Below are 23,487 nucleotides of genomic sequence, written 5' to 3'. Positions count from 1 at the left end.
TGTAAAGTTGTTGCCTTTACACACCATACAAACTGGGAAGACACTATGAAGGAGTTAAAACATCTGAAGATTATAGCTTTAAAGCATGGGTGTAGAAGAGACCTGATTGTAACGTAGCTCACATCTACTTTAACAACCAAGGAGATTCTAATAGCAATCAAACATATAACCCTAACTCCAGTCACATAGTGATAGAGTATGACCATAATTTACATACCTTATACAAAGAAATTGCTGACCTTGCAGGTACCAGATTAGCTTACAAGCAAGTCCCTATGGTTTATAAATTACTATGCAATAAACCAACAATAGCCTAAATATTCGGGCTATATGTAAATTACTATGCAACAGAAAGAACAACCAACGAATGTAGGATCCCAGGTGTGTTCAGTGTTCCTGTGAGGGACAACAGGTTCAATAGAGATGTGGTGTACATTGGGTCCATTAAATGTTCCATGCACAAAAGAATACAAGAACATTGTTAAGATATTTTAAATAAAAAACATACCACTGCCCTGTTAATTTACGCCACAGACTGGTGTGCAAGTTGCCCATCGGAATGCCACATTAAATCAAAAATCCTTTCAGATCAACCACATCACAACTCTAGAAGCCTTAGAAATATACAAAGCTTGATATTTGATGTACTTTTTGAGTATAGAAAAGATCATTTTTATAATGAAATTATAGTTTGTTATAAATAGCAAATGATTTTGTAAACCTAGTATATTAGTTTTTTAATTTTTTAAAACATTATTGCTTTTACTTTGAAATAGTCTTGCTTATGGTGAAATTATATTTTAGATGAAGAGGAAGATGATGATGTAAATGTTGATGATGAAGAGGAAGAAGGAGATGATGATGACGATGACGATGATGTTGACGAAGATGCCGATGATGGAGAAGAAGAGGTAAATTTAAAAAATAAATTAGTCATAAATAAGAGTTTGGAGAATATGTCAAATAAAGAATGATAATATATACAACTTATTGTTCAGGTTACCAAAAATTATTTATTTGTACAAATAAATAATTTTTCTTCAAAGTTTCTAAAGTATATTATTCCCTTTTGATTAATATAGTGCAGAGGTTTTTGTTAACTTCATATACATCAAATATATTTATTGTTGTCATTTTATTTAAAAATGAAAGGTATTTAATAAATAATTTATAAAAAACTTTGCATAGCAAACACGAGTTTTAAATAATTTATGTTGTTACACGTTTTATATGGAGAAAGGATTCAAAAACAATGGATTATTCATATTAGCAGCTGTTATAGTGTGCAAATGTTTGTCATTTGTTTAATACATGGGTTAAAAGCTGCATCAAATATGTTAAAATCAGGGGAAAAGTTGAAATTAATTTATGAATTGAATGGGTGTGACTTTGCCTTGGCTTCTGAGTTGCCACAGTAATTGTCATCTGCTTCTGAAATTTTTTGTCAAATTCTCCATCAAATTTCTTTGGGAAAATTTGTGACTGGCATATTTTATGTTCAATTAGAATTTACTTTTCTCACATTTTCTGATTTTTTGAGTCATTTGCACATTGAACCAATCAAATACACCAACCACTGCCATAAATGATTGGGTTAAATTTTGGATACATGATTACAGAAATAAATTTGGTACTAGAGTTAGGCGTTAGGTGCCATTTCTTGGGTTTTGTTTGATGTATATTTGTATTGAACCAATCAAAATGATATGCAACATTATAGGTTTGAACAAATTTAATGTGGAAATAACTTCACATAAATAGACTGGAAAGTAATATTCTACTAATAAAAACCTCAATCCACTTAGAGCCCTTTTTTGGTTTCCAGTACTGTTTAATAATAAACCAATGTTTAAAGACAAATGTTTTCGATCTAGGTGAGATCTTCCTCAGGTCAACGTAAAATGGAGTGCGTTTTAGAATGTTAAATGAATTTCAAAAGAAATGTAACATTTGAATACACAAAAGACAAAAAATAGTGCAGTATCCATGTAACTACAGGAACATTACTTATTAAACAGTACTGGAAACAAAAAAAAGGCTCTTAAGTGGATTGAGGCTTTTATTAATAAAACTTAATATGTTTTTGCTAGCTAAAAATAATCCAGAGGCAATTAAAATATATATTTGTTAGTTGATAGGTGATATTCTCAGAGAATATTCTATAAAAGTTTTGTCCATTATTATTTTTATACAATATATAGCACAAAAATAATAATGTGTGTGTGTTTACATATTATATTTAATGACTAAATTTCTCTTATTATTTTGATACTGTGACTGATGTGCAAGTGCCCCCATGCTTCCGCACCACTTGACTGAAGGGTTGACACTGCATCTGTGATGACTGCATTGTCAGGATTGACACCACTGTGTTTTATGGACAGAGACAGAAGCCTTAATGGTTGCTAAGTTCGTTTACATGCGAGCAGTTGGATTCAGGATGGAGGAGGTCTGAGAGATAGCATGCCTGAAAGAAGTCGCACTCAACTACTCATGTAATGCAAGCAAACAACCATTTATTTACATAGGATTATACATATATATAAGGATAAACTATATAGTAATCAAAGAGCATATCAATTTATCAATTAGATCTTATCTGATCCCCAACTAAGAGAGAGAATTTACAGTTGATTGCGAGTTGGTATTTACCTGAAGGTGTAGGTCCTTTGTTGTGATCTTAGGAGGATGTTGCCACTTGGTGTGTAGGATTCTGGTCATTGACAATCAGATTTCACTAGGATTTAGTCCCTGGAGATAATTGGTAGTGGTGATTTTTATATCCTAGACTGGAGCAAACACTTGATGACAATAGACTATGACGACTGGCTCCTTCCCTTTTATTTGGGTTGGTTCTATGTCCATTTTTGGTAATGTAGATTAGTTAACCCAATAGTGATTTTTTTTAATATAAATATATATGTTCTCAATACAGTCAAAAGTGACAGTCAGATTAGTCATCTCTGGACAAGGAAGCAAGTCCATGGGGAAAATGGAATCACTTCCTGCTATTGTGGTTGAGAGTGAAAATTTTAGCAAAATTATTTAAGTAAATTAAGTGAATCTTTTGTATTTAGCCTGGGTTCTCACAATACTATACAAATATTTTCTTTCCATTATTTTATTCTGTGAAATATGATACACTTGTGATATCTTTTAATTAGAATTTTTACTATGTAAATAGAACAGTTTTTTAAATCTAAACGATTTTTTTCCAAAATATTATAAAAAGCATAATTATTCATTAAAAGTAATCTTACTACATTGTGATACTTTATAATATTATATTCTGAAAAAATAAATTAATAATATGTTAACAAATTGTGTATTCAGTTTTATTGTAAGTTAAGAAAAATTTCATCTGTATAAAAAAATACTGAAAATGTTTTAATGGAGACAAAAATTTAACAGAACACAGAGATGTCTGAACTCTCTTGAACTGTGATGATTAACTTTAGAGAACTTTGTTATCATTGTGATAATTGAATTTTGTATCAAAAATAAATGTAATTTGATGAATATTTTCAGTTTTAACTTAATTTTTTTAAAAGTAAATAAATTTATGTATTGATGCAGTGTTTGATTATCTCCATGACAATGAAGTGGTTCTGATAGACATTCCTGAAGATGGATATCACAGCTGAAGAGCCTGGACATATCTGTGTTTTGTTGAAAAAATGTTACATGCCAAATCTTCAGGATACAATTGATTGTTGTCTTATGGAGTGAAAGTTATTTGTTCATACAATAGATAACATTAAGTATTTTTTAATGGGAGAACTTGAGATGAATATGAGATTTTATATGATAAAGAGGCTGAATTTACTGGCAAATGCATTTAAGGGATATATCAAAGTAATTAGTGTTTCTCTCTGCAAAGTTGGTTTGTCTTTTACCTTTTTAACTTTAATTTTACTTCATTATTAACATAATGTTTTAGAATTTGGAAGTTGCTTATCCTCTGTAAGTCAAAGGAAAGAAAATTTGAATTTTCATGTATTTTTCTACAATACAATTAAGTAAGATTGGAAAACTAATCTGACTCCATTGTTTTAAGTACAGTAGAGCATCGAAAATTGGCGTCAATTGGGGACTGGGGTTGTTCCAATTAGTCATTTGTTCCAATTTCCGACTTTGTACGAAAAAATATATTAACCTGTCCGATGTTCAAATTTTTCTCCATTGCGTATCGCTTCCTGTTGAATTTTTCTCCGTTGCGTGTCGCTTTGTGTTGAATTTTCGTCGATTTTAAGCCTAACGAAAATTTTTATAATAATAATCGAGGCTATCGTATCGTTAAAAATTATTTCTGCATTTTGTACAAACAAAATAAATATATTGAAGAATATAAAAAACATGAAAATTATACTTTAGAAGCAAATTTAGTATCAAAAACGTTTGATTCAGCACGACACAGTCCGACTGAAAATCGTTCCAATTTCTGGCCATTTCAATTACCAACGTTCCAATTAACGACGCTCTACTGTAATTTATTTTTTTGAATATATCAATTATATTTGTTTAGATTATTTTGATTTAAGAAGGCCACATAATCTGTATCATAACAAATGTGAAACATTTCTAATATTTCAGTGATTATTTTAAACAATTTAATTTATAATAAATTAATTTTGCAAATGTATTAAAATGAAATAAATTTTAGGAAGAAAGTGAAGGAGAATTTAACCCAGATGATGATGAGGATGAAGAAGATGAAGCAGATGGTAAATATTTAGTCTTTTTAAATTTTGATAAAATAATTCTCAAAGCTTATAAAATTTATCTCTCTACCTAAAAAATGTCAAGTTAATAGTCAGACTAAAAAGTATACAGATAATACAGTGGTACCTTGTACTTAAACAACTCTAACTTCAAATGCTTAAGAGTCTGAATGCAAAATTTGACAAAAATTTGCCTGAGTTCAAATGATGCTTTGAGGTTTGAACTATGCACATAGTGAAAAAGTGCACTTGAAGCATAAATACAATCTGTGGTGTCTTCAAGTCATCTCTTGTTTTTGCATTTTGCTTGTATGTTTTCAGTGCTTATGTTTGTTTGGTTATAGTGTAATGTGGGTTGTTCATTGATTTTTAACAATTTCTTCCTGTAATTTTTATTCATCCACAGCTTTAGGTACCCCATATGTTTTGTATCCTTTAGTTCAAAACTCCCAAAACTGAACTTTTTAAGCCACATTTGAAATGTTTGAAGTTTAGGAGCATCTTCCCCATACATATTACAATTTTTTATTGCTGTAGGGTGTTATATTTTTTCCAAAACTTATAAAGCATAATATGTCAATATGCTTTTAATCCAATGACATTACTTGATTTTATTCAAACAAAATGTGAAGCAAAAAGTTTAAAGTAAGCTTCTAAACAAAGAATACAATCTCACATTATCTATGATAATGTTATATTTCACAATTGTTATAATTAAATCACACATTTGTGTTAATTAAGATGTGGAAGCCCACAGTGTGCACCAGTAAACAATTTTCATTTTATTATACAGTATTTACATATTTTATTTGTGGTTTTCAAGTTTTAATTTATTATTATGGCATTTAATTGTTTTATTTTTACCTTAAATTATGTGTATTTGATTTTAAGTTTATTGAAATGGGTATTGTTTTAGGGTCTGGAAATGGATTAATTCACTTTTCATTATTTTTAATGGGGGAGAAATTGATTTGGAGTTTGAATGGTCTCCCGGAATGAATTAAATTTGAAGTACAAAGCACTACTGTACATAATGTTAGTAAAGTAAAATTTATAACAGTGATTATTTCAAGGGAGTCTACATTATAAAAAATTCTGCACAAATACTTTAAACAGTTTTTGACAGCATATTTATGAAGCAATTTCGGGTTATTAGATCTTGTATTATATTAGTGTAGAATGTAAAATCAAATAGAAAAACTTTGTTGATAAAACTTTTTCTTTTATATATTTAATCTGTCTAGATAGATTAAAATTTTAGAAGATTTTTTCCAGATATAATGTGTCAGAAAAACTGCTATGTGTATCTCTATGATCTTAGTAAATCTACTAAATCTAACTAATATTAATAAATCTAAACACTGCACTATTGTATGTTTGTTTGCATACTATTTTGGTAATATGCAGTAGATAACAACTATTAGTTAAGATGTCTGGATTTTTCCGTGACTTTATGCTTTTATTTTTGCAATTCTCTTTTAGAAACATGCATAAAATTTCAAATTTTGTAAAATTTATTTGTTTTTTTAATTTAAAGTTATAATTAAAAGAAACAAAAATATTTTATCTTTGCCAATGAATAATACTGCATAAGAAAGTATATAAATAAAAGCTTCCAAGCATTAGATAAATGAGTTGAATCATTATGGTTTAGATATTGGCTAAGAACATCTTCCTTATAAATCTCTCATCCAAATCACCCTATTTACACTAATTGCACTAGTCTAATTTCAATTGTATAAAAAGAGATACAAAGTTTTTGCATTATTCTTGGATATAGAAAAAGCGTTGGATTCTATGGTTATTACAACATTACAAAGAAAATTGATTAAACATCGAGCAGACAATCATATAGTAAGAATAATTGGAGAACTATTCAATCAAATAACAACTCAACAAACCCGATAATATTAAACTATTACATCATCCACTGCCGTAAATAATCAGGCTATAAACGATTAAAGATTATAAATAAATTTGGCACTTGGGGTAGGCGTTAGGTGCCATCTCTTATTAAAATTAATAATTATAATAATTTAAATAAATTTAGATTAAACTGGAAGAAAAGAATCGGCCCGAAGCGGGACTTGAACCCGCAACTCCCGCTTACTGTGCGGCCGCGTTGCCAGTTACGCTACCCGGACCTTCGGTCCAATCTCCTCTTCCAGTATATATAAGCCAAAGCCATAACCATTGATGGCTATTATGGTGCCGACTGGGGACAACTCCGTGCCCATGGCCCGCAACATCAACTTAAGACACTCAGTCAGCCATCGCAACCCCGTTTATAGCCTGATTATTTACAGCAGTGGATGATGTAATAGTTCACTATTCAATCAATATGAAGTGATAGTTAAACATGATAACCGGGAGTGGCCATTGCTGCAAGTGGAGAGAGGATTATTGCAAGGCGACCCCTGGTCCCCTCATCCTTTTAACTTATTTTGTTTGATATAAATGAATGTTTCGACCAGAAAGATGATTGCTTTTCTATTGATGGGCAAATCGTTCACTCCATATATGTTGACAATGTTGTGATAATTGCCCCGACTGCTGCAGCTCTTTGTAGAAAAATAAAAATAGTACATGAATATTTTGATAAATTAAAACTAAAAATTAATTCAAGTAAATCTTCAATAATGATATTCCGAAACGGTTCAGACTTGCTAAAAAAAGTACTTCCCTTTTACCTGAACAATGTACAGCATATGATAGTACAAGAAGTAAAATTTTTGGGAATAGTCCTGACTCCTACACTATCCTTCAAAAAACAATATAAAAAAAATTAATGCCAAATCTAATATATTGATCAATAACATGGCAAAATTGTTCTCTCAAATTAAACTTAAAAACATATTTGTTCACTTTAAATCGTTTAACTCAATAATCATTAATGCCATAGTCTATGCCTCCCCGATTTGGAGTCTTACAAGTTATAAAAAATTTTGATATAATTCAAAACAAATTCATCTGCAAAAATTTTTACATTAGAAAATAACATTCCTGGATATGCACTTAGATTAGAACTTAATAGGTTTAAACTAACTCCTTTCTTTATAAAAATGTTCATTAATTATTTTTCTTCATGATTAGAGACAATGGAAATCTACCTTCTAAACTGTTGTTTTTGTTATACCAAAAATCTTGCCAGAATCTGCAGAGATCTTGGGTGAACCAAATGACAAGTATTGTGAATGACTTTGGTGTTTCTATAACTCCACTCCTGGAAAAATCAGAAACTAGTGAGCTAATTAAAACTCAATTAATTCAAAATATATTAGAAATTTCTTTGTCTCAAGACATTGGAGAAATGTATAGCCAGAAAAAACCAGAGTGGTACAGCACTATTCTGGATTACTCTTTTAATAACAACTATATGTTAACAAATATACCGTTTGTAATTAAAAGTTTTTTTTATCCAACTAAGACTAAATAAAGAGATTATTATGGTGAATAATAAAATTTATAAATTCTCAAAAACATATTGTCCAAGATGCAAAGAAATATTGACTAAACTTCATATGTTTTATGAGTGCAAGGAGGATCAAGAACTTAAGGAGACCTGAGTCAACTAAATACTTTTACGGAGGAAAACCAAATGTACTGATTTTTTTCATTTAGCAAATCTTGCAACGATATACAAATTGTATAATTTCGCAAAAAATTTTTGTAATCAATCACTCCAAGCTTATTTCTAACAAACTTAGATACATATAAAGCATTGTATATTCAGAGAACTTAAAGTTAGCATGACTGTCTATTATGTAGATATAAGTTATTTTGACATTATGTAAGCTTAACACCCTGTAATAACAGGCTATGGCCTAATATGAATTAATAAAGATTTGATTGATTGATTAAATCTCTCATCTGTTCTAACAAAACCTGGATTGTAAACTTGCCTAATAATAATTGTCGTATCTTATTGCTTAATGTTTTACAGTTGCAAAGTGGACTGAGAAAGGCCCATTGAATGGCCCATCAAAGACATTGCAAAGTTTGGCAATATGCAACAGCATTAATTATGGCACCAGGAGGCATGAAATCAATCAGAAGAATGCCTTTTCTGTTCCAGAAAACAATACTTGATTTTTTTGCTGAAATTTACATTTTGAATTTCTTGGGTTTTGAGGAATGTGTATGGTGTCATTGCAGCAATTGGTTTTGGATTCAGGAGTATGGTGGTAAATCCAAGTTTAATCACCTGTCACAATATGGTCGAGAAACTTATTTCTTGCATGTGTGCAGTATGTGTGGAAGTCGAGTGCAAAGTCCATTTGTTTCATTTTGTGTTTATCCATTAACATTTTGGGTACCCAGCATGTACACAATTTCCTGTACCCTAATATTAGTGATAGCTTCATGCATGGACTTACACTTCTGGAATGATTTCATGCAGTTCTCTTATTGTGAGACGTTGATTTGCACAAGTTGTTTCCTCAGTTCTGTGAAGTTCATCAGAGATTACAAATGGCATACCACTCCTTGTTTGTCATGAACATAGTCCTGCCTCCAGAAAATGCACAGCACAACTTTCTTACATTTTGTTGATTCATAATGTTCCCATAAATGGAAACAATTTCTTTGTGAATATCCACTGGGTGTCACCTTTTACATTGAGAAAATGTATGACAGACCACACTTCATATTAGCGAGGTTGCAGCCGAAGTTTTCATCTGTAAAACATGAGCGTCAAGCACTGCTATCTTCTAAGCAGTGCTCGATGTTCATGTTTTTGTGATGAAAACATTGGCCACAACCTCTCTATTTGCTGGGATTCTGAATTGGTGCAGCCATTGTAAACATGTGCTACTCAAACCAATCTCAGCATAGTAATGATGAACAACTCTGAAAGTAACAAGAAAGATTTCAGGTCAAATTGACTGTTATCAATGTATAAGCATTAAAATATTAGCTTTTTGCTAATATGCAATGTATCTTTACTTTTTGGACATGCCTTATATATAAGTCATGGAAATTAGTAAGCAAGGTTCAATAATGTCTTAATCATAGGGATTTGTATCCTTTATCTGATGGTTGGGAACTTTTGTTTATAATATATTGGGTTATTCAGAAAGTAGTTTTGTTTTTTACCACCAGAGAGATTAGTTGTATTTTACCCACCGATTTCATTCTAATATTTTGATAGATGACATTTCAGGCTTATTTGTAAAAATTTTTGTTTGATTCTTTGCAATTATTGTTTTTCTTTTGCCCCATCAAATATGGAAAATTGAAAGCAGCATTTTCAGCATATTTTGCTTTCTTATTACCAAAAAGGTAAGAATGCTGTTCAAGCAAGAAAAAAATTGTGTGACATGTATGGAGATGTGCTGACAGAACAACAATGCCAAAACTGGTTTGCAAAATTTTATTCCAGCAATTTTGATATTGAAGATGCACTATGTTCTGGAAGGCCAGTTGAAGCTGATGAAGACAAAATAAAAGTATTGATTGAAGCAAACTGCCGAATAACAACATGAGAAATTGCTAAGAAATTAAATTTGTCAAATTCAACCATTTATGCTCACTTGAAACAACTTGGTTTCATTTCAAAGCTTGATATATGGGTTCCACATGTTCTTAGAGATTAGCTCTGTTGCATTGACACCTGTGATTTGCTTTGCAAATGTCAAGAAAATGATCCATTTTTGAAGCAAATCATAACTGGCAACAAAAAATAGATTGTTTGTAACAATGTTGAATGCAAGCAATCATGGAGTGGAAGAGATTAGCTGGCTCAAAGCACTTTGAAAGTCAATATTCACCAAAAAAAGTGATGCTTTCTGTTTGGTGGGATTTCAAGGGAATTGGTTTTTTGAGCTTCTACCAGACAATTCCACAATTGATTCAGAAGTGTACTGCCATCAACTGGACAACTTTAGTGATACCATCAAACTGAACAGACCAGAATTGATCAACAGAAAAGGTATAGTGTTTCACCATGATAATGCCAGACCTCATACAAGTTTGGTAACTTGTCAGAAGCTGTTGGGATGTGCTACCACACCCACCATGTTCACCAGATCTGACACCTTCAGATTATTACTTGTTCCGGACTTTACAAAATTTTTTAAATGGTAAAACATTTACTTCAAATGAGAATGCCAAAAATCACTTGGATCAGTTTTTTGTAAGCAAAGATCAGAACTTTTATGAGCTTGGAATCATGCTACTACCAGAAAGATGGCAAAAAGGTATTGGACCAAAAATGGTCAATATATAATTCAATAAAATATTTATATATTATAAGAAAATTGTTTTTATTTTCCACGGAAAAAATTACTTTCCGAACAACCCAATATTATACTCATTTTTTCTCTGCAGATTGCCATTTTTTACAAATTATAAAACTCAATCATTATTTCTGATACATGCTGAGTTGTAGACTCAGTATGAAGTGTGTAGTTCTTATTAGTTATCATGTTTATCAAACATTCTTAGCAATATTAAAATTTTGTATTATTATATGATAAAATAAACTTTCTAATAATGCTTACAAAAAATTATTTTTGTGTTTATAGATGCAACAGCGAGGGGGCAAAAACGGAAAAGAGATGATGAAGATTGAGAGTTGTTTAATGGAGTGAAAAGAACTGTTAACACTCCTAGAATTCATTGTACAGCTATAGTAGATACATCAAGAAGGACCTCAATCATTTCTTTCCTAGGATTGCCAAGCACAGAATCTATTTACATAGGGTAGGATTTTATTATATTTTCCTCCCTATGAAAGAACTGTAATTGAGGTTTTCCTTTTGCCATTAGAAGACATCTGTGCCTGGCAGTCATTTAGGATGTGAAGTTCAAGGACATTTTCCTACCATTGCACAAGGCTGATATTTTAATAATAAACTGTACAGTTTGGGTTCATAATTCTCATTTGCTTAAAATTGTTTAACATAGAACCATTCCTTTGCTGTGTGTTTTATGATTTTGTGTGTTTCATTATGTTGTGCATTGTGTAATATATATGCACCAAGTCCTCTATCATTCATCATATACATTACAGAATCGTTACTTCATAAACATAAATAATAAATTCATATTAATTTAATCAGAACAAACCTTTATAAATCTTTCAAATGCAAATTTAAAACATAAGATATAGTTTTCATTGAAATTTTATCAAACTGTTTTTATCATTGATTTAACAGATTGATGGAATATTTCAATGAAGTCATGCTAGAAAATTTAAAATTTATCAATATTAATTTCCTATTAAAATACTGGAAATGTTCCATAATAATCATACCTTGTGCATTAGTATGGAGTTTATTATTGCACTGAAATTTTAGATATTTGAAACGATCCGTTTTCAGCCTTGTGTTATGAAATAATGAGCGGCATTAGAAATAAAATCTTTGTATTTCAGTTCTTGTTGAATAAAAAAATTTTTACAATATGATTACTGTTTGGTTTATTTTATCTTTTTCCTTATATGATTTTACGTATTTAATTTATCCTATCCATTATTTGATTTAACTGATAATCAGAACTATCATATTATATTAAAACATGAAATTTGGATAATGTTTTTAATTGCAATTTTATTTTCTATAAGTTTTATGATGTAATTGTTATATAAAGTGAATTGCAGATTTTTTAAAAAATTTACTACATCAGTATTCTAAATAATGTTAAGTTATGAACTCCTATATCCTATATAATATGTAAGAGTTAAATTTTATTTTAAAGTAGGATTATTTTTGAACTTTGCTTTTCATCATTTCTAAAGTTTAAGTAAGTTTTGTTTAAATGAAAAGTCATAATAGTCAGAATTAATTATTTGAACAGTAGTTACTGCTGCAAATAAATTTTTAATATGCTGTGTTTTGATGTGAAATGTTTCATAATATACTAGCTGACCCGGCCACGCGTTGTTGTGGCTCAAAATGTATCTATTATAAATGTGTAACACTTCCCTCGAGGGGGGAATTTCAAAAAATCCCTTTTTAGTGTATATTCTGTTGACGTCGCCTATTAAAACGCAATTAAAAACGCAAAAAACCGCATGTAAAATAGTATAAATAGAAGCCGAGTTCTTCACAGTAAGCCTTAATCCCGTCCCTCTCCCCGCTGGGGAATATCGAAAAATCCCTTTTTAGTGTATATTCTGTTGACGTAGCCTATTAAAACGCAATTAAAACCGCATGCAAAATAGTATAAATAGAAGCCGAGTTCTTCACAGTAAGCCTTAATCCCGTCACTTTCCCCGCTGGGGAATATCGAAAAATCCCTTTTTAGTGTATATTCTGTTGACATAGCCTATTAAAACGCAATTAAAAACGCAAAAAAACCGCATGCAAAATAGTATAAATAGAAGCCGAGTTCTTCACAGTAAGCCTTAATCCTGTCCCTCTCTCCCCAGTGGGGGGAATTTCGACATGTATATTATATAAAAACACGTGCGTATTCGAATGCAACGTGGTATCAAAATTTCAAAGGAATCGGTAGGAGCAAACGAACGTTATATTTTATTTATATAGATAGATAGAAAATGATCTGCTTTAGTCAATTCTCACACAAAACAATGCCTCACAGAAAAGCAAACTTAGGTCGTCAGAAGTTAGCGCCATCTGTTGGACATAAAAGCCTTAATCCATATATAAATATATTTTTGAAAGGGGGGAAATGGTGGTCTTCACATATGCCACAAACCTTCGCGGGAATGTATTAAACAACTTCCCAAAGTTTCATGGCAATCGGATAAATGGTGTAGTAATGCATGAAGGACAAACAGACAGACAGCAGACATACATTCGTTTTTATATATATAGATTACAAAGCTATTATACTATAATTTAATAATCAATTAAAACAAATGAGAATGATTGTTTTTAATATGAAAATCTGCTTGTAGATGACCCATTGTACTTTCATTTTTTTCTAAATCCTCTACATAATAATTAGATCATAGTATTACACTTTTGAAGTTAAGCTATTTAATTTCAAAACTTGCCTAGGATTTGGATCTACAAAATTATGTTACTATGTGTGATTGGTATTAATTGTGAGATGATTATGATGTATAGTAGCTGTCATAACAGTTTAAGATAACTGCCAAATAATTAGCTAGTGTTACTTGATGTTTGCTTGCAATTCCCAAAATTTATATTTTACCTTGTCAGTCAATCAAAAGTATTATACTGATGACTGTTGAATCTAGAAAATTTTGTTTTTAATTATTATTTGATGGTAAAAAATACAAGCCATCCAAGAGAGAAGTGAATTGTTTTTCCCTTCCCCTATCTTTGAATGGTAGGGAACAGTGAGTGCACTATGCATTGCTTGTAGTGGATAAATTGCGGTGCATTGGGAATTTTCACTGACTTTTGTCTACAGGATTTGCTATAGGATATGCACAGTGAGAAGCCAACTGGATATTTTTAACCTGACAAGAATTATGAAAAGATATGTTCTATTACTATTACTCAAAACTGGGTATACTTGAATTAAAATTAACTCTAAAAACCCACAATCCAGCAATTTTTTAAAATATGTGCAAATGTTTTTGCTTATGTTGAATGGGTATCATCAGGCAAATCATCAAACTGTTTATTTCCTGGACTTCCAGCTTTCCTCATCCAAAGGACACATAACTACTCAAGTTTATAGAAAACCTATATACCACCCAACCTTCATCCATTCACCTTCAAGATGGCCAGATTCAGGGCCTTCACCCATTCGTCAGACACGCATGACAGAGATACAGAGCTACTGATGATCATCCAGTACACAACCCAGCAGGCTACTTCTCACAGACTATTAAAGACCTTACACATCATCTTTCCTCCACCATTTTTGCCTCACCAAAAATTAGCACCCGGGACACAGTTTATAGGACCGTCACTTACAACAGGAAGCTAGCCTCCCTTTACAAGGAAATATCCAAGAAAAATAACTTTAGTTTAGTGTTCCATAGAAGTCCCTCAATTTCCTCCCTCCTGCAACACTTAAAGACCATTTGGACATGCACTTCCAACCAGGTATTTACACTATCCCTGTCAACAGTCATAGATCGAGCTGCCACTTAGAATGCATAGGTGCTACAACTCACCTTTTAAACACTCACCTCAAGGAACATCAGACTTTCATCATGAAAGGATTGGTCAACATTGCATTGGCTATCTACACTTCTGACCCTGACATCGAGGTGGAATTTGGCAGTGCACACCAATTCCAGGCAACCCTTTTTCAAACATCTTGAGCAGGTGGAAATATATAAGGCATCCACAATAACATTGCTATTAACTTTTGTGATGTTGACTCCTTCCCCACAGTGTGGAAGTCTTTCTTTGAACTATAAATTTTACTATCTTCTCTTCCAAATCACTTTTGTTCTTTTAAATTACCTTTCTCTCCTCTTGCATTGTCTCCCTTCTGCACACGGGTATGGCACTCCCCCATCGTTTCAGCAGCTGGGGATTTGTTTGCGTGACGATGTCTGTTCAACATGGGCAAAAACATTTGCACATATTTTAAAAAATTGCTGGATTATAGAGTTTTTAATGTTAAGATGTATTCTAAAGAATTAATATGCTAAGGGAGGAAATTCTTAATAAATGAACTTGGTAAGCATCTTCTTGGATAAATTATTAAATTTGAAAACTGAATTTAAAGTCATTTTATGAGTGTTGGATGTATGGTACTTTTAGAGAATGATACAATAGTGTAGAGAGAGAATATCAACAGAAATGATATTGAAATGTTCAAGTATGACTAAAGCTAACATTCCAAAATAGAAATAGAGAAATTTTGAAAAATTCATAAACTGGCTTCTGTTTTAATCACAATTTAGAAGGAAAATTTAGATAGATATGAAAAATTCTGGAATCTTTTGCAATCAATGGAACTTGATATATGTGTCAGAGAATGCTTCCAATGTTATCTACCAGTTTCACTTAATTTTTGGAAATTGTTAGTGTCTTGGCACAGTGTTTTTTTGAAAGGTATTATTAGTAAAAGTTTAAGAATTGCTTTAACTAATAATTTTAAATTTTGAGACTATTGTGATTACAGTTGTGTTGGAATACTTTGAGAGGAAGACAAACATTCATTTAAAATGGAGAGAAACATGGATATAAAGAAAAATATAATGGTGGTAATTAAAAAATAATTTGCTATTTAATCTAGAAAATTGTAGTATATTTTGAAGATAGCTATCAGAAAGATGTTACTGTTTATCATAATTGAATCAAATCTAATCTAGGTTTATTACCTCTGATCAACTAAAAACATAGAGGGGAAGGTCAATGGTTAAACATGCTGCAGGGGAATAGAGCTTTAAAATTGGATCAAATATTTGAAATTCATTAAAGTAGAAGACAATGAAGATATTCAAGTATTATGCCAGGAAGTTATCTATAAATATGCAATAATGTCCAGGAAGCCCAGAAAATTTACATATTTAAGTACCTTAATGTCTATTGAAATTATACAAGAAAAAACAGAGATAAAAAGATATCTATTATTAATCATTGTAGCAATATGAGCATTTATTAAGACTAATGATTTAAAGATTAACAAAAGTTTAGAAAATGAAAAGATATATCAAACTGAAGTCAGCAACTCAACAAAGTTGGAAGTCTGGCTAAAAGGTATGTCAATAGACATAGCAATAAAAATAAGTAAATGTAAACCAACTGTCTTGTGGTGTTTTTGTTTTATTAAATAACACCATAAGATAGCCTTACATTTTAGTCTTGCTACAAAACTGGAAGATGAATATTAAAGAGAAATTAATGAAGTTTGTAATTAGAGAGTCAATAAGTTTAAAAGTTTACTTTAAATTTTCACTTTGTGATATTATTTGATGTTTTGTTTATTTTTTAAGAAAGTAACTTAAGTTAGCTTTTAAACTAATATGATTCTTAGCATCATCAATAGAAAACAGAATTTGATTGGTATAAAGAAACTAAGGATAAACATTAATTTTTTCTACAAGATTTAATTATTTTTTATCCATTGTAATTGAAATATTCCAAAACTGGTCATGAAGCTATTTAGTTTTTCCATGTTTTCAATTAATGAACTAGTTTGTATTTTTGAGATCTTATTCATATTCTTAAGAAATGTTTCAAAGAGTTTTCTATAAATGAATTTCAGTTATACTAAAATAGCTTCATTTGAAACTGATTGGGGTCTGCAAGGATTTAGCAGACCCCAATTTAATAGACGAAAAATTTAAAACCTTTTCTTTTTTGTGAATAATAAAGCTTGCTAAAAATTTGGAACAATGAGGAGAGTATAATTTATTTATTTATTCATCATAATTACAGTTGGAAAAGTCATGTTTATAACAATTTCCTCCCCCATTTAACAATTGAACCCGAATACATAAAAATATAAATACAAATAAAATGAGTAAAAAAAAAAAGATAAAATAACAATAAGACAAAAATATTAACATTAAGAATTATAAAGGATAGGTTTACAAATGTGTTTAACGCATTAAGCTTCACAATAAAATATCACACAGCCATGCTCTTTGTCATGGACAAAATAGCACAAAAATTATGGATATTTAATATAATTTTGTCTTAATTGTGAAAGATATTTTTTTCTCCATTTTTAGGTGTTGCAAAATTGCAACACATGATTTCTTTTCTATCATGTTTATGCCATCTTTTATGCTCATCAAGTTCTAAATTATAAAATCCACATCTTATAAATCTTCAGCAAGCAGAATTTGTATAACAAATGTTTTTGATTTATTTTATAAACCTGCTTCAGGTTTGAAGTTTTACAAATTTGAATTTCAACATAGAATGTTTTAAATTTTTAATGACATTACTTATATAAGGCATAGACATATGAAATTCCTAAGGGGCATTGTATTTTTAAGGTTATTATTTATTTATATATGTGTTATTTTATTAATATATAATGGTACAATATATTTATATATACACAGTTTAAATGTTCAAAAAGAATATATAAGTAATGTCATTGAAAATTTAAAACATTCCATGTTGAAATTTGAATTTGTAAAACTTGAGGCAGGTTTATAAAATAAACTGAAAATGTTTCTTATACAAATTCTGCTTGCTAGAGATTTATATAAGGTGTGGATTTTATTACTAGATAGCATTTCCAGTTGTAATCTTGAAATATAAAGTTCTAAATTCAACAAAATGTCTACTAATAATGAAAAAGTTCTAGGTTGAATAAATGGACCAATACAAATCTAAGAAAAATAGAATAATCACTAAAATAATATACTTACCTGTTATTTTACTATTTTTGTTCACCAAAAGAAAATATCGTTTCTCAAATATTTGTTTTTGTGCTTTATATTTTTATGATATTGTACTTATTCATGTTCATTGTGGAAGAAAAATTAGAAAATACAAATTTTGCATTTTTCTCATATTTTATAGGGGAAAAATTAAATTTCTATTAGCATTCTATCATTAAAAAAAATTTACTGGGTCAATTGCAATTTCCATTCCCCCAGACCATGCTCTATTTCCATTAGGTTTATATGGCTAGAGTGTTGGTCTGAAGTAAGACAGCATAAATTTCAATGTATAGCATGCATTGCATTTCTGCAACACATGGCACTTAATGTGTTAACATGTCGAATGCCAACTATCAGTTAACTCATAGTAGACAGTTTGTTACAGGATGCACCTACGAGTTATCTTGTATATTGTGTTCTGTTTTGCAGTGTTACATATAATGGTACTTTTTGAAAATATATGTTAATTATGCATAATAGGCATCTAAAATAGGAAATTTTTTTAAATGTGAAAAATATACAAAATATCATACACACTAAAACACATAATTCAATGCACAAAACATCTAAAGTTATTTTTAATATTGATTTATTGATGATGATATCTTATTGATGGTACTTCTGAAACAATCCTATATGCAAAGTGCAGGCTTGTCTTCACACATAGCACAAACATAACACATTTCTCACCATTTTTTAGTTTTTGTTCATACTCTGCATGGTTTAATCAGCAATTTTTTTTGCTGGAATTGTTTCCAAAGAAGGAAAGTTATCATTTATTACTATTTTTTTTAACATTTAACATTTTTTCTTCTAATAAACATTTTATAAACTTTACTCTAAATGCTGTGTTTTTTAAAAATGAGCCAGTTATTTGGCAGAATAATACATGTGTATTGTGTATATACATTTCAAATGTATGCAGCCCAAGTTTTTTGGCCATTTAATTCTTTCTCAATGCAGAATAATAATACAAAAGCATCTGATCTGCTTTATCTACACCTGACATTCCATTGTTGTAGTCTCTAACATTCGGTTTTGTAGAAACTTTTCCATTGCAATTTCACACTTCAACCATTTCTATCTTATGCATGTTTGAAATAGTTACTACTACTACTTGTTTGTCTTTCCATTTACAAACGACAGTGAAATTATTTTGTTGCCAAACATACTCCCCTTTTTTCAACTTTCTTTGCACTACTACTTTTGGATTGTTCTTTTGGTTACCTTGCAAAGTCCCAAAAACATAAATTTTCCAACATGTCAGTATGTTTGTCAATTCAAGTTATAAAAATTATCCATATACAATGCATATCATACCCCTTGTTTAGATAATCCTCTATCAAATGTAGAACAACAATGGATGCATGACCTATTGCTTGTGAAGATTGTTCTAGAGACTTCCTGCAATAAACTTTTATTTTTAGAATCAGGCCATCTGATACACACAGATCATGAAGCTTTATGCCATACTTGTTTTTTTATTTTTATTTATGTATTGCCTAAAAAAGAGTCTTTCATGCCACAAAACCATTGATTCATCAATGCAGAGGTTTCTGCCTGGCGTGTAAGTACTTTTCATAATATTATTGAAATGATTCAAAATTGGTTTTATTTTATGTAATCGATCATCTGTTACTATTGAATTATCAGAAAAGTAAAAATTTTAATAATAATTGAAATCTATTATGGCTCATTATTGAATGCCGTAATGATGTATAATATAACAAGTTAGTGCTCCAATAATGCTCTATAGATGGTAATGAGCATGGACCCATATGAAATAAAAGTCCCAAAAAAAAAACCTTTATTTCTGAAATATCAGGTATCAAAATGGAAGGAAACATTTGATTTTTGTACTGATCTATTTTGCTCAATTATTTGAGTGGCATATAAATTGGTCTGTTCTATTAACAAAGAAATTCTTCTGAAAAAATAAATCTACCAAACAACTTGTAAATCTGAACAATCAATTTTTAACCAAACATTTTAATTGAAAGTAAATGTCTGTGAATCTTTCACTACTTCATTCCATAAATTTATCTCATTACCTGAAATATCTATATGTGTAGATGTCACAGTATCATTAGCTTCAAAACTTACTTCATAATCACTTGAATCTTCATCAGATGATTCATCAGTAGATACAAAAACTTCAATATCAGTGTTGTAATCATCATCATTATCTGACTTGCTTATATTATCATAAAATTCAAGTTCATCTTCATGTAAATGTTTCCTGCCAGCCATATTTTTATAAAAACAAAGTGCAAAAGTGAGACAAAAAAAGGAACAAACTCTCAGCAATCTTCACAACACACAAAAAAATGAACAAAGAAACAGAACAACAACTTTTATAAGCACAAACTGGACAAATGAGTTTTCTCATAGGTGGCTCCTGTAAAAGAATTCCACTCGCACATGAAACCTGTGAAATTACTCATATGATCATATAGAAATTATTATTTTATCTAAAAATAAGATTTAAAAAAAAATACATCTAAATAGTCAGAGCAATAAAATAATGCAAATAAATTAAAATGGCTTAATGAGAACATTTTTATACGAACAGGTTGTCAGTTAATGTGTTAACCCCCAGTTCTTGTGTGCAGTGCTAAGCAAGATATTGGAGAGAGTAACTGTCTGACTACTGACTGATTTCAGGTGTTTTGTCCAAGTTAGCTGCTGATCTATAATTAGTCCTAAGTATTTAATATCTACTGTTCTTAACATGTATTCCATTTATTAAAATGTTAAAGGCCTTCTGAAAAGGTCTTGTTTGCCTTTTGACATAATCATGCATTCACACTTCCTGTAATTAATGATAAGTTTATTATCCATGTCCAATTGCAGACACATTGAAGTAGGGCTTAGTGCTATTTTGTAGCCTTTCTCCATTTCTGTAGGATAGAAAGATGACTGTATTGTCCAAGGTTTTCTGTTGTTATTGTTGAGTTTAAGAATCCCATTCTATATAATAATCCAAAGTCCAGAACCAGACTGAGATTCCTAAAGATAGCTGATCTCTACAGTCTAAACTAGGTTGTATGGTTGTGATGTACCCCAGCTGATGTGTTTGTCAAATAGTTCTTCAGAACAACATAAAGGGACAATGAGCATCTTTGAGCAGACCACCAGAGAATATTAAATGCATTTTTATAGTCAATGTTGCTGACTAAGGCATGTTCATTATGGTTCGAGGCTTCTTTGATGAATTGAAGAAGAGAGTGGAATGCATGATATGTTGAGTGATCCTTTACAAAACCATATTGCTTAAGATGAATCCAGTTATGTAGATTTACATGAAAAAGACAGCCAAGTCACTGTCCTTACTACTCCCCACACTTATCATCCCTCTTACCATTGCTCTTATATGCAACATAGCCATGTTTCTTGCAAGTTGCCCACATAAGTTCAGAAGAATTGTTTGCAGTGTTGATCGACTTACTTATCTTCAATATCGTCATAATTTAATGACTTCCTCCAGTGATGATTGTTGATCACCTGTAAAAAACTGGGGTGTTCACTTTGGGTCTGTGCTTCCAGGTTATGTGCACCACATTTTGAGAACCATGAACGTAGAAAATGAAGACAATGTGAAATTTAAGGAATTATGGATTTAACATAAACACGTATGGTGGATGTCATGCCAGTTTTTCTGCTTATGTCAGTACATAAGCAGAAAAACTCACATAAAAGGTGTTAAGGAATATTTTATTTTCCTGCAAGTGCTTTCGACACAACTATGAACATTGTCTTCTGGCAGAAAAGGAGTCAAACAGATTTTAAATTAGAAACAGGAACGGCATTAACCACTTAGAACAGGGGTTCTTAAACTATGGGTCGTGACCCCAAATGGGGTCACGAGATTTTATTGCAAAATATTGAAAATAATTTGTGAGAGTTTGAAAATGGCATGCTTTGTGTCATAGGTTTCATGAGTTGTACTTTGTGTCACTTCTGGTGCAGCGAGACAATGATTCAGCAACACTGATTGTAGTGTGAACTAGTGGTGTTGCTTTTCAGTGTATTCAGTTGTCTCTGTTCCATTGTAACACAAGAGTGAACTGTGGTAGTACACCGTTATTGTTTTTGCAAATTTGTATTTATCTTCAATATATATGTATATTTTCATTGTATTTCATATGTATATTGCAAAATATTTATACATCTTTATTTTATATATATATATATATATATAATATATTTGGGGGGTCGCGAAAAAAATCACAATCATAAATGGGGTCGTGAATAAAAAAAGTTTAAGAAGTCCTGACTTAGAATATAAACAACTTTTAGAACAATAAGTTTTAAAACTTAAATATGAAAATTGCATAACATCTATGCACATGTGCTTTAATATTCAGAGAAGGTGGAGGGATGGTGGAGAAATGCAGTTAATTATAACAATTTAATAGCTAAAGCAATACACCAACCAAAGCTGAATCATCAAGCTAGAAACGGCATAATAATAATAATAATTTATAAGATAATTTGGTACTAGAGCTAGGCGTTAAATTTAGCAACAGATGGCACCTAATAATTATAATTTTAATTAAATAATTTAGAACTAACTGGAAGAAAAGAATCGGCCTGGAGTGGGACTCGAACCCGCAACTCCTGCTTACCGTGCAGATGCATTGCCAATTACACTATCAGGACCTCCAGTCCGATCTCCTCTTCTAGTATATATGTTACCGGCAAAACCCGATTTTACGCCAAACTAGTTTTGCTTAGGCCAAACTAGTTTAGAATTATTATTCAAGTATATTAATGGTTAATTTAAGTTCTTCATAAAACACAAATAAGTTCATTTTTAATTTTAGTTTGATTTTAAAAGTTATTTTTATTATTTCATTTGAATTTTTGAAAATATTTTCGAAAGTTAATTACTTTTAAAAGTGCATGGCTTAAAAAAAATACAAACTGATAAGTACTGATTAGCTTATTTTTATTTTATAGTTTTGTACAAGTGTTGTGTCATTTCTAATCAATACCGTTTTTGGTTAATGTTACCCTAGGTATCGAAGATGGAGGCTCGTCTCTGATTCCTGCGATCAGAAGACAGGGAACAGTGGGGATGTACGTTCTAACCTAACCTAACCTATTCTAATAAATTACCATAATTATTAGCAACCAAATTATTAGAATAGGTTAAGTTAGAACGTGCATCCCCACTGTTCCCTGTCTTCTGATCGCTGGAATTGGAGATGAGCCGCCAACTTCGATATCTAGGGTAACATTAACTCTGTTTTTTATAATTAAGTAAACTATGTTTGAATAAATATTGTTCACCTAATTGATTGCCTTTTAATTTTATTTAATTTTAATTTTAATTATATATTTAACCATTAATATACTTGAATAATAATTCTAAACTAGTTTGGCCTAGGCAAAACTAGTTTGGCGTAAAATCGGGTTTTGCCGGTAACATATATAAACTTACGTTACGACCATTGATGGCCATTACAATGCCGGCTGGGGACACATCAAGTGCCCACGTCCTGTAAATATCTCCCCAGC

The 23,487-nt window shown here is 30.7% G+C and overlaps 1 protein-coding gene across 3 annotated transcripts in view; it reads left to right on the top strand.

The window, feature by feature from the left end:
• The window catches only part of LOC136978725 (acidic leucine-rich nuclear phosphoprotein 32 family member A-like), a 66,192-nt gene extending 54,063 nt beyond the window's left edge, over nucleotides 1-12,129 (top strand). For 2 of the 3 annotated variants that reach the window (XM_067274514.1, XM_067274515.1), the window contains 3 exons: nucleotides 805-911; nucleotides 4,664-4,724; nucleotides 11,246-12,129. In XM_067274514.1, the coding sequence (XP_067130615.1) occupies nucleotides 805-911; nucleotides 4,664-4,724; nucleotides 11,246-11,292 (215 nt within the window). In that variant the 3' untranslated portion in view covers nucleotides 11,293-12,129. The remainder of the gene's footprint in view (nucleotides 1-804; nucleotides 912-4,663; nucleotides 4,725-11,245) is intronic. The other variant, XR_010881273.1, reaches the window with a different exon arrangement.
• Nucleotides 12,130-23,487: the final 11,358 nt, after the last annotated feature.

Source organism: Centruroides vittatus, unplaced genomic scaffold (assembly GCF_030686945.1).
Source record: "Centruroides vittatus isolate TY-2023 unplaced genomic scaffold, ASM3068694v2 contig_549, whole genome shotgun sequence".
Taxonomy (NCBI): Eukaryota; Metazoa; Arthropoda; class Arachnida; order Scorpiones; family Buthidae; genus Centruroides; species Centruroides vittatus.
Note: the sequence above shows the minus strand (reverse complement) of the source record. Positions and strands in the feature narration are given on the sequence as shown.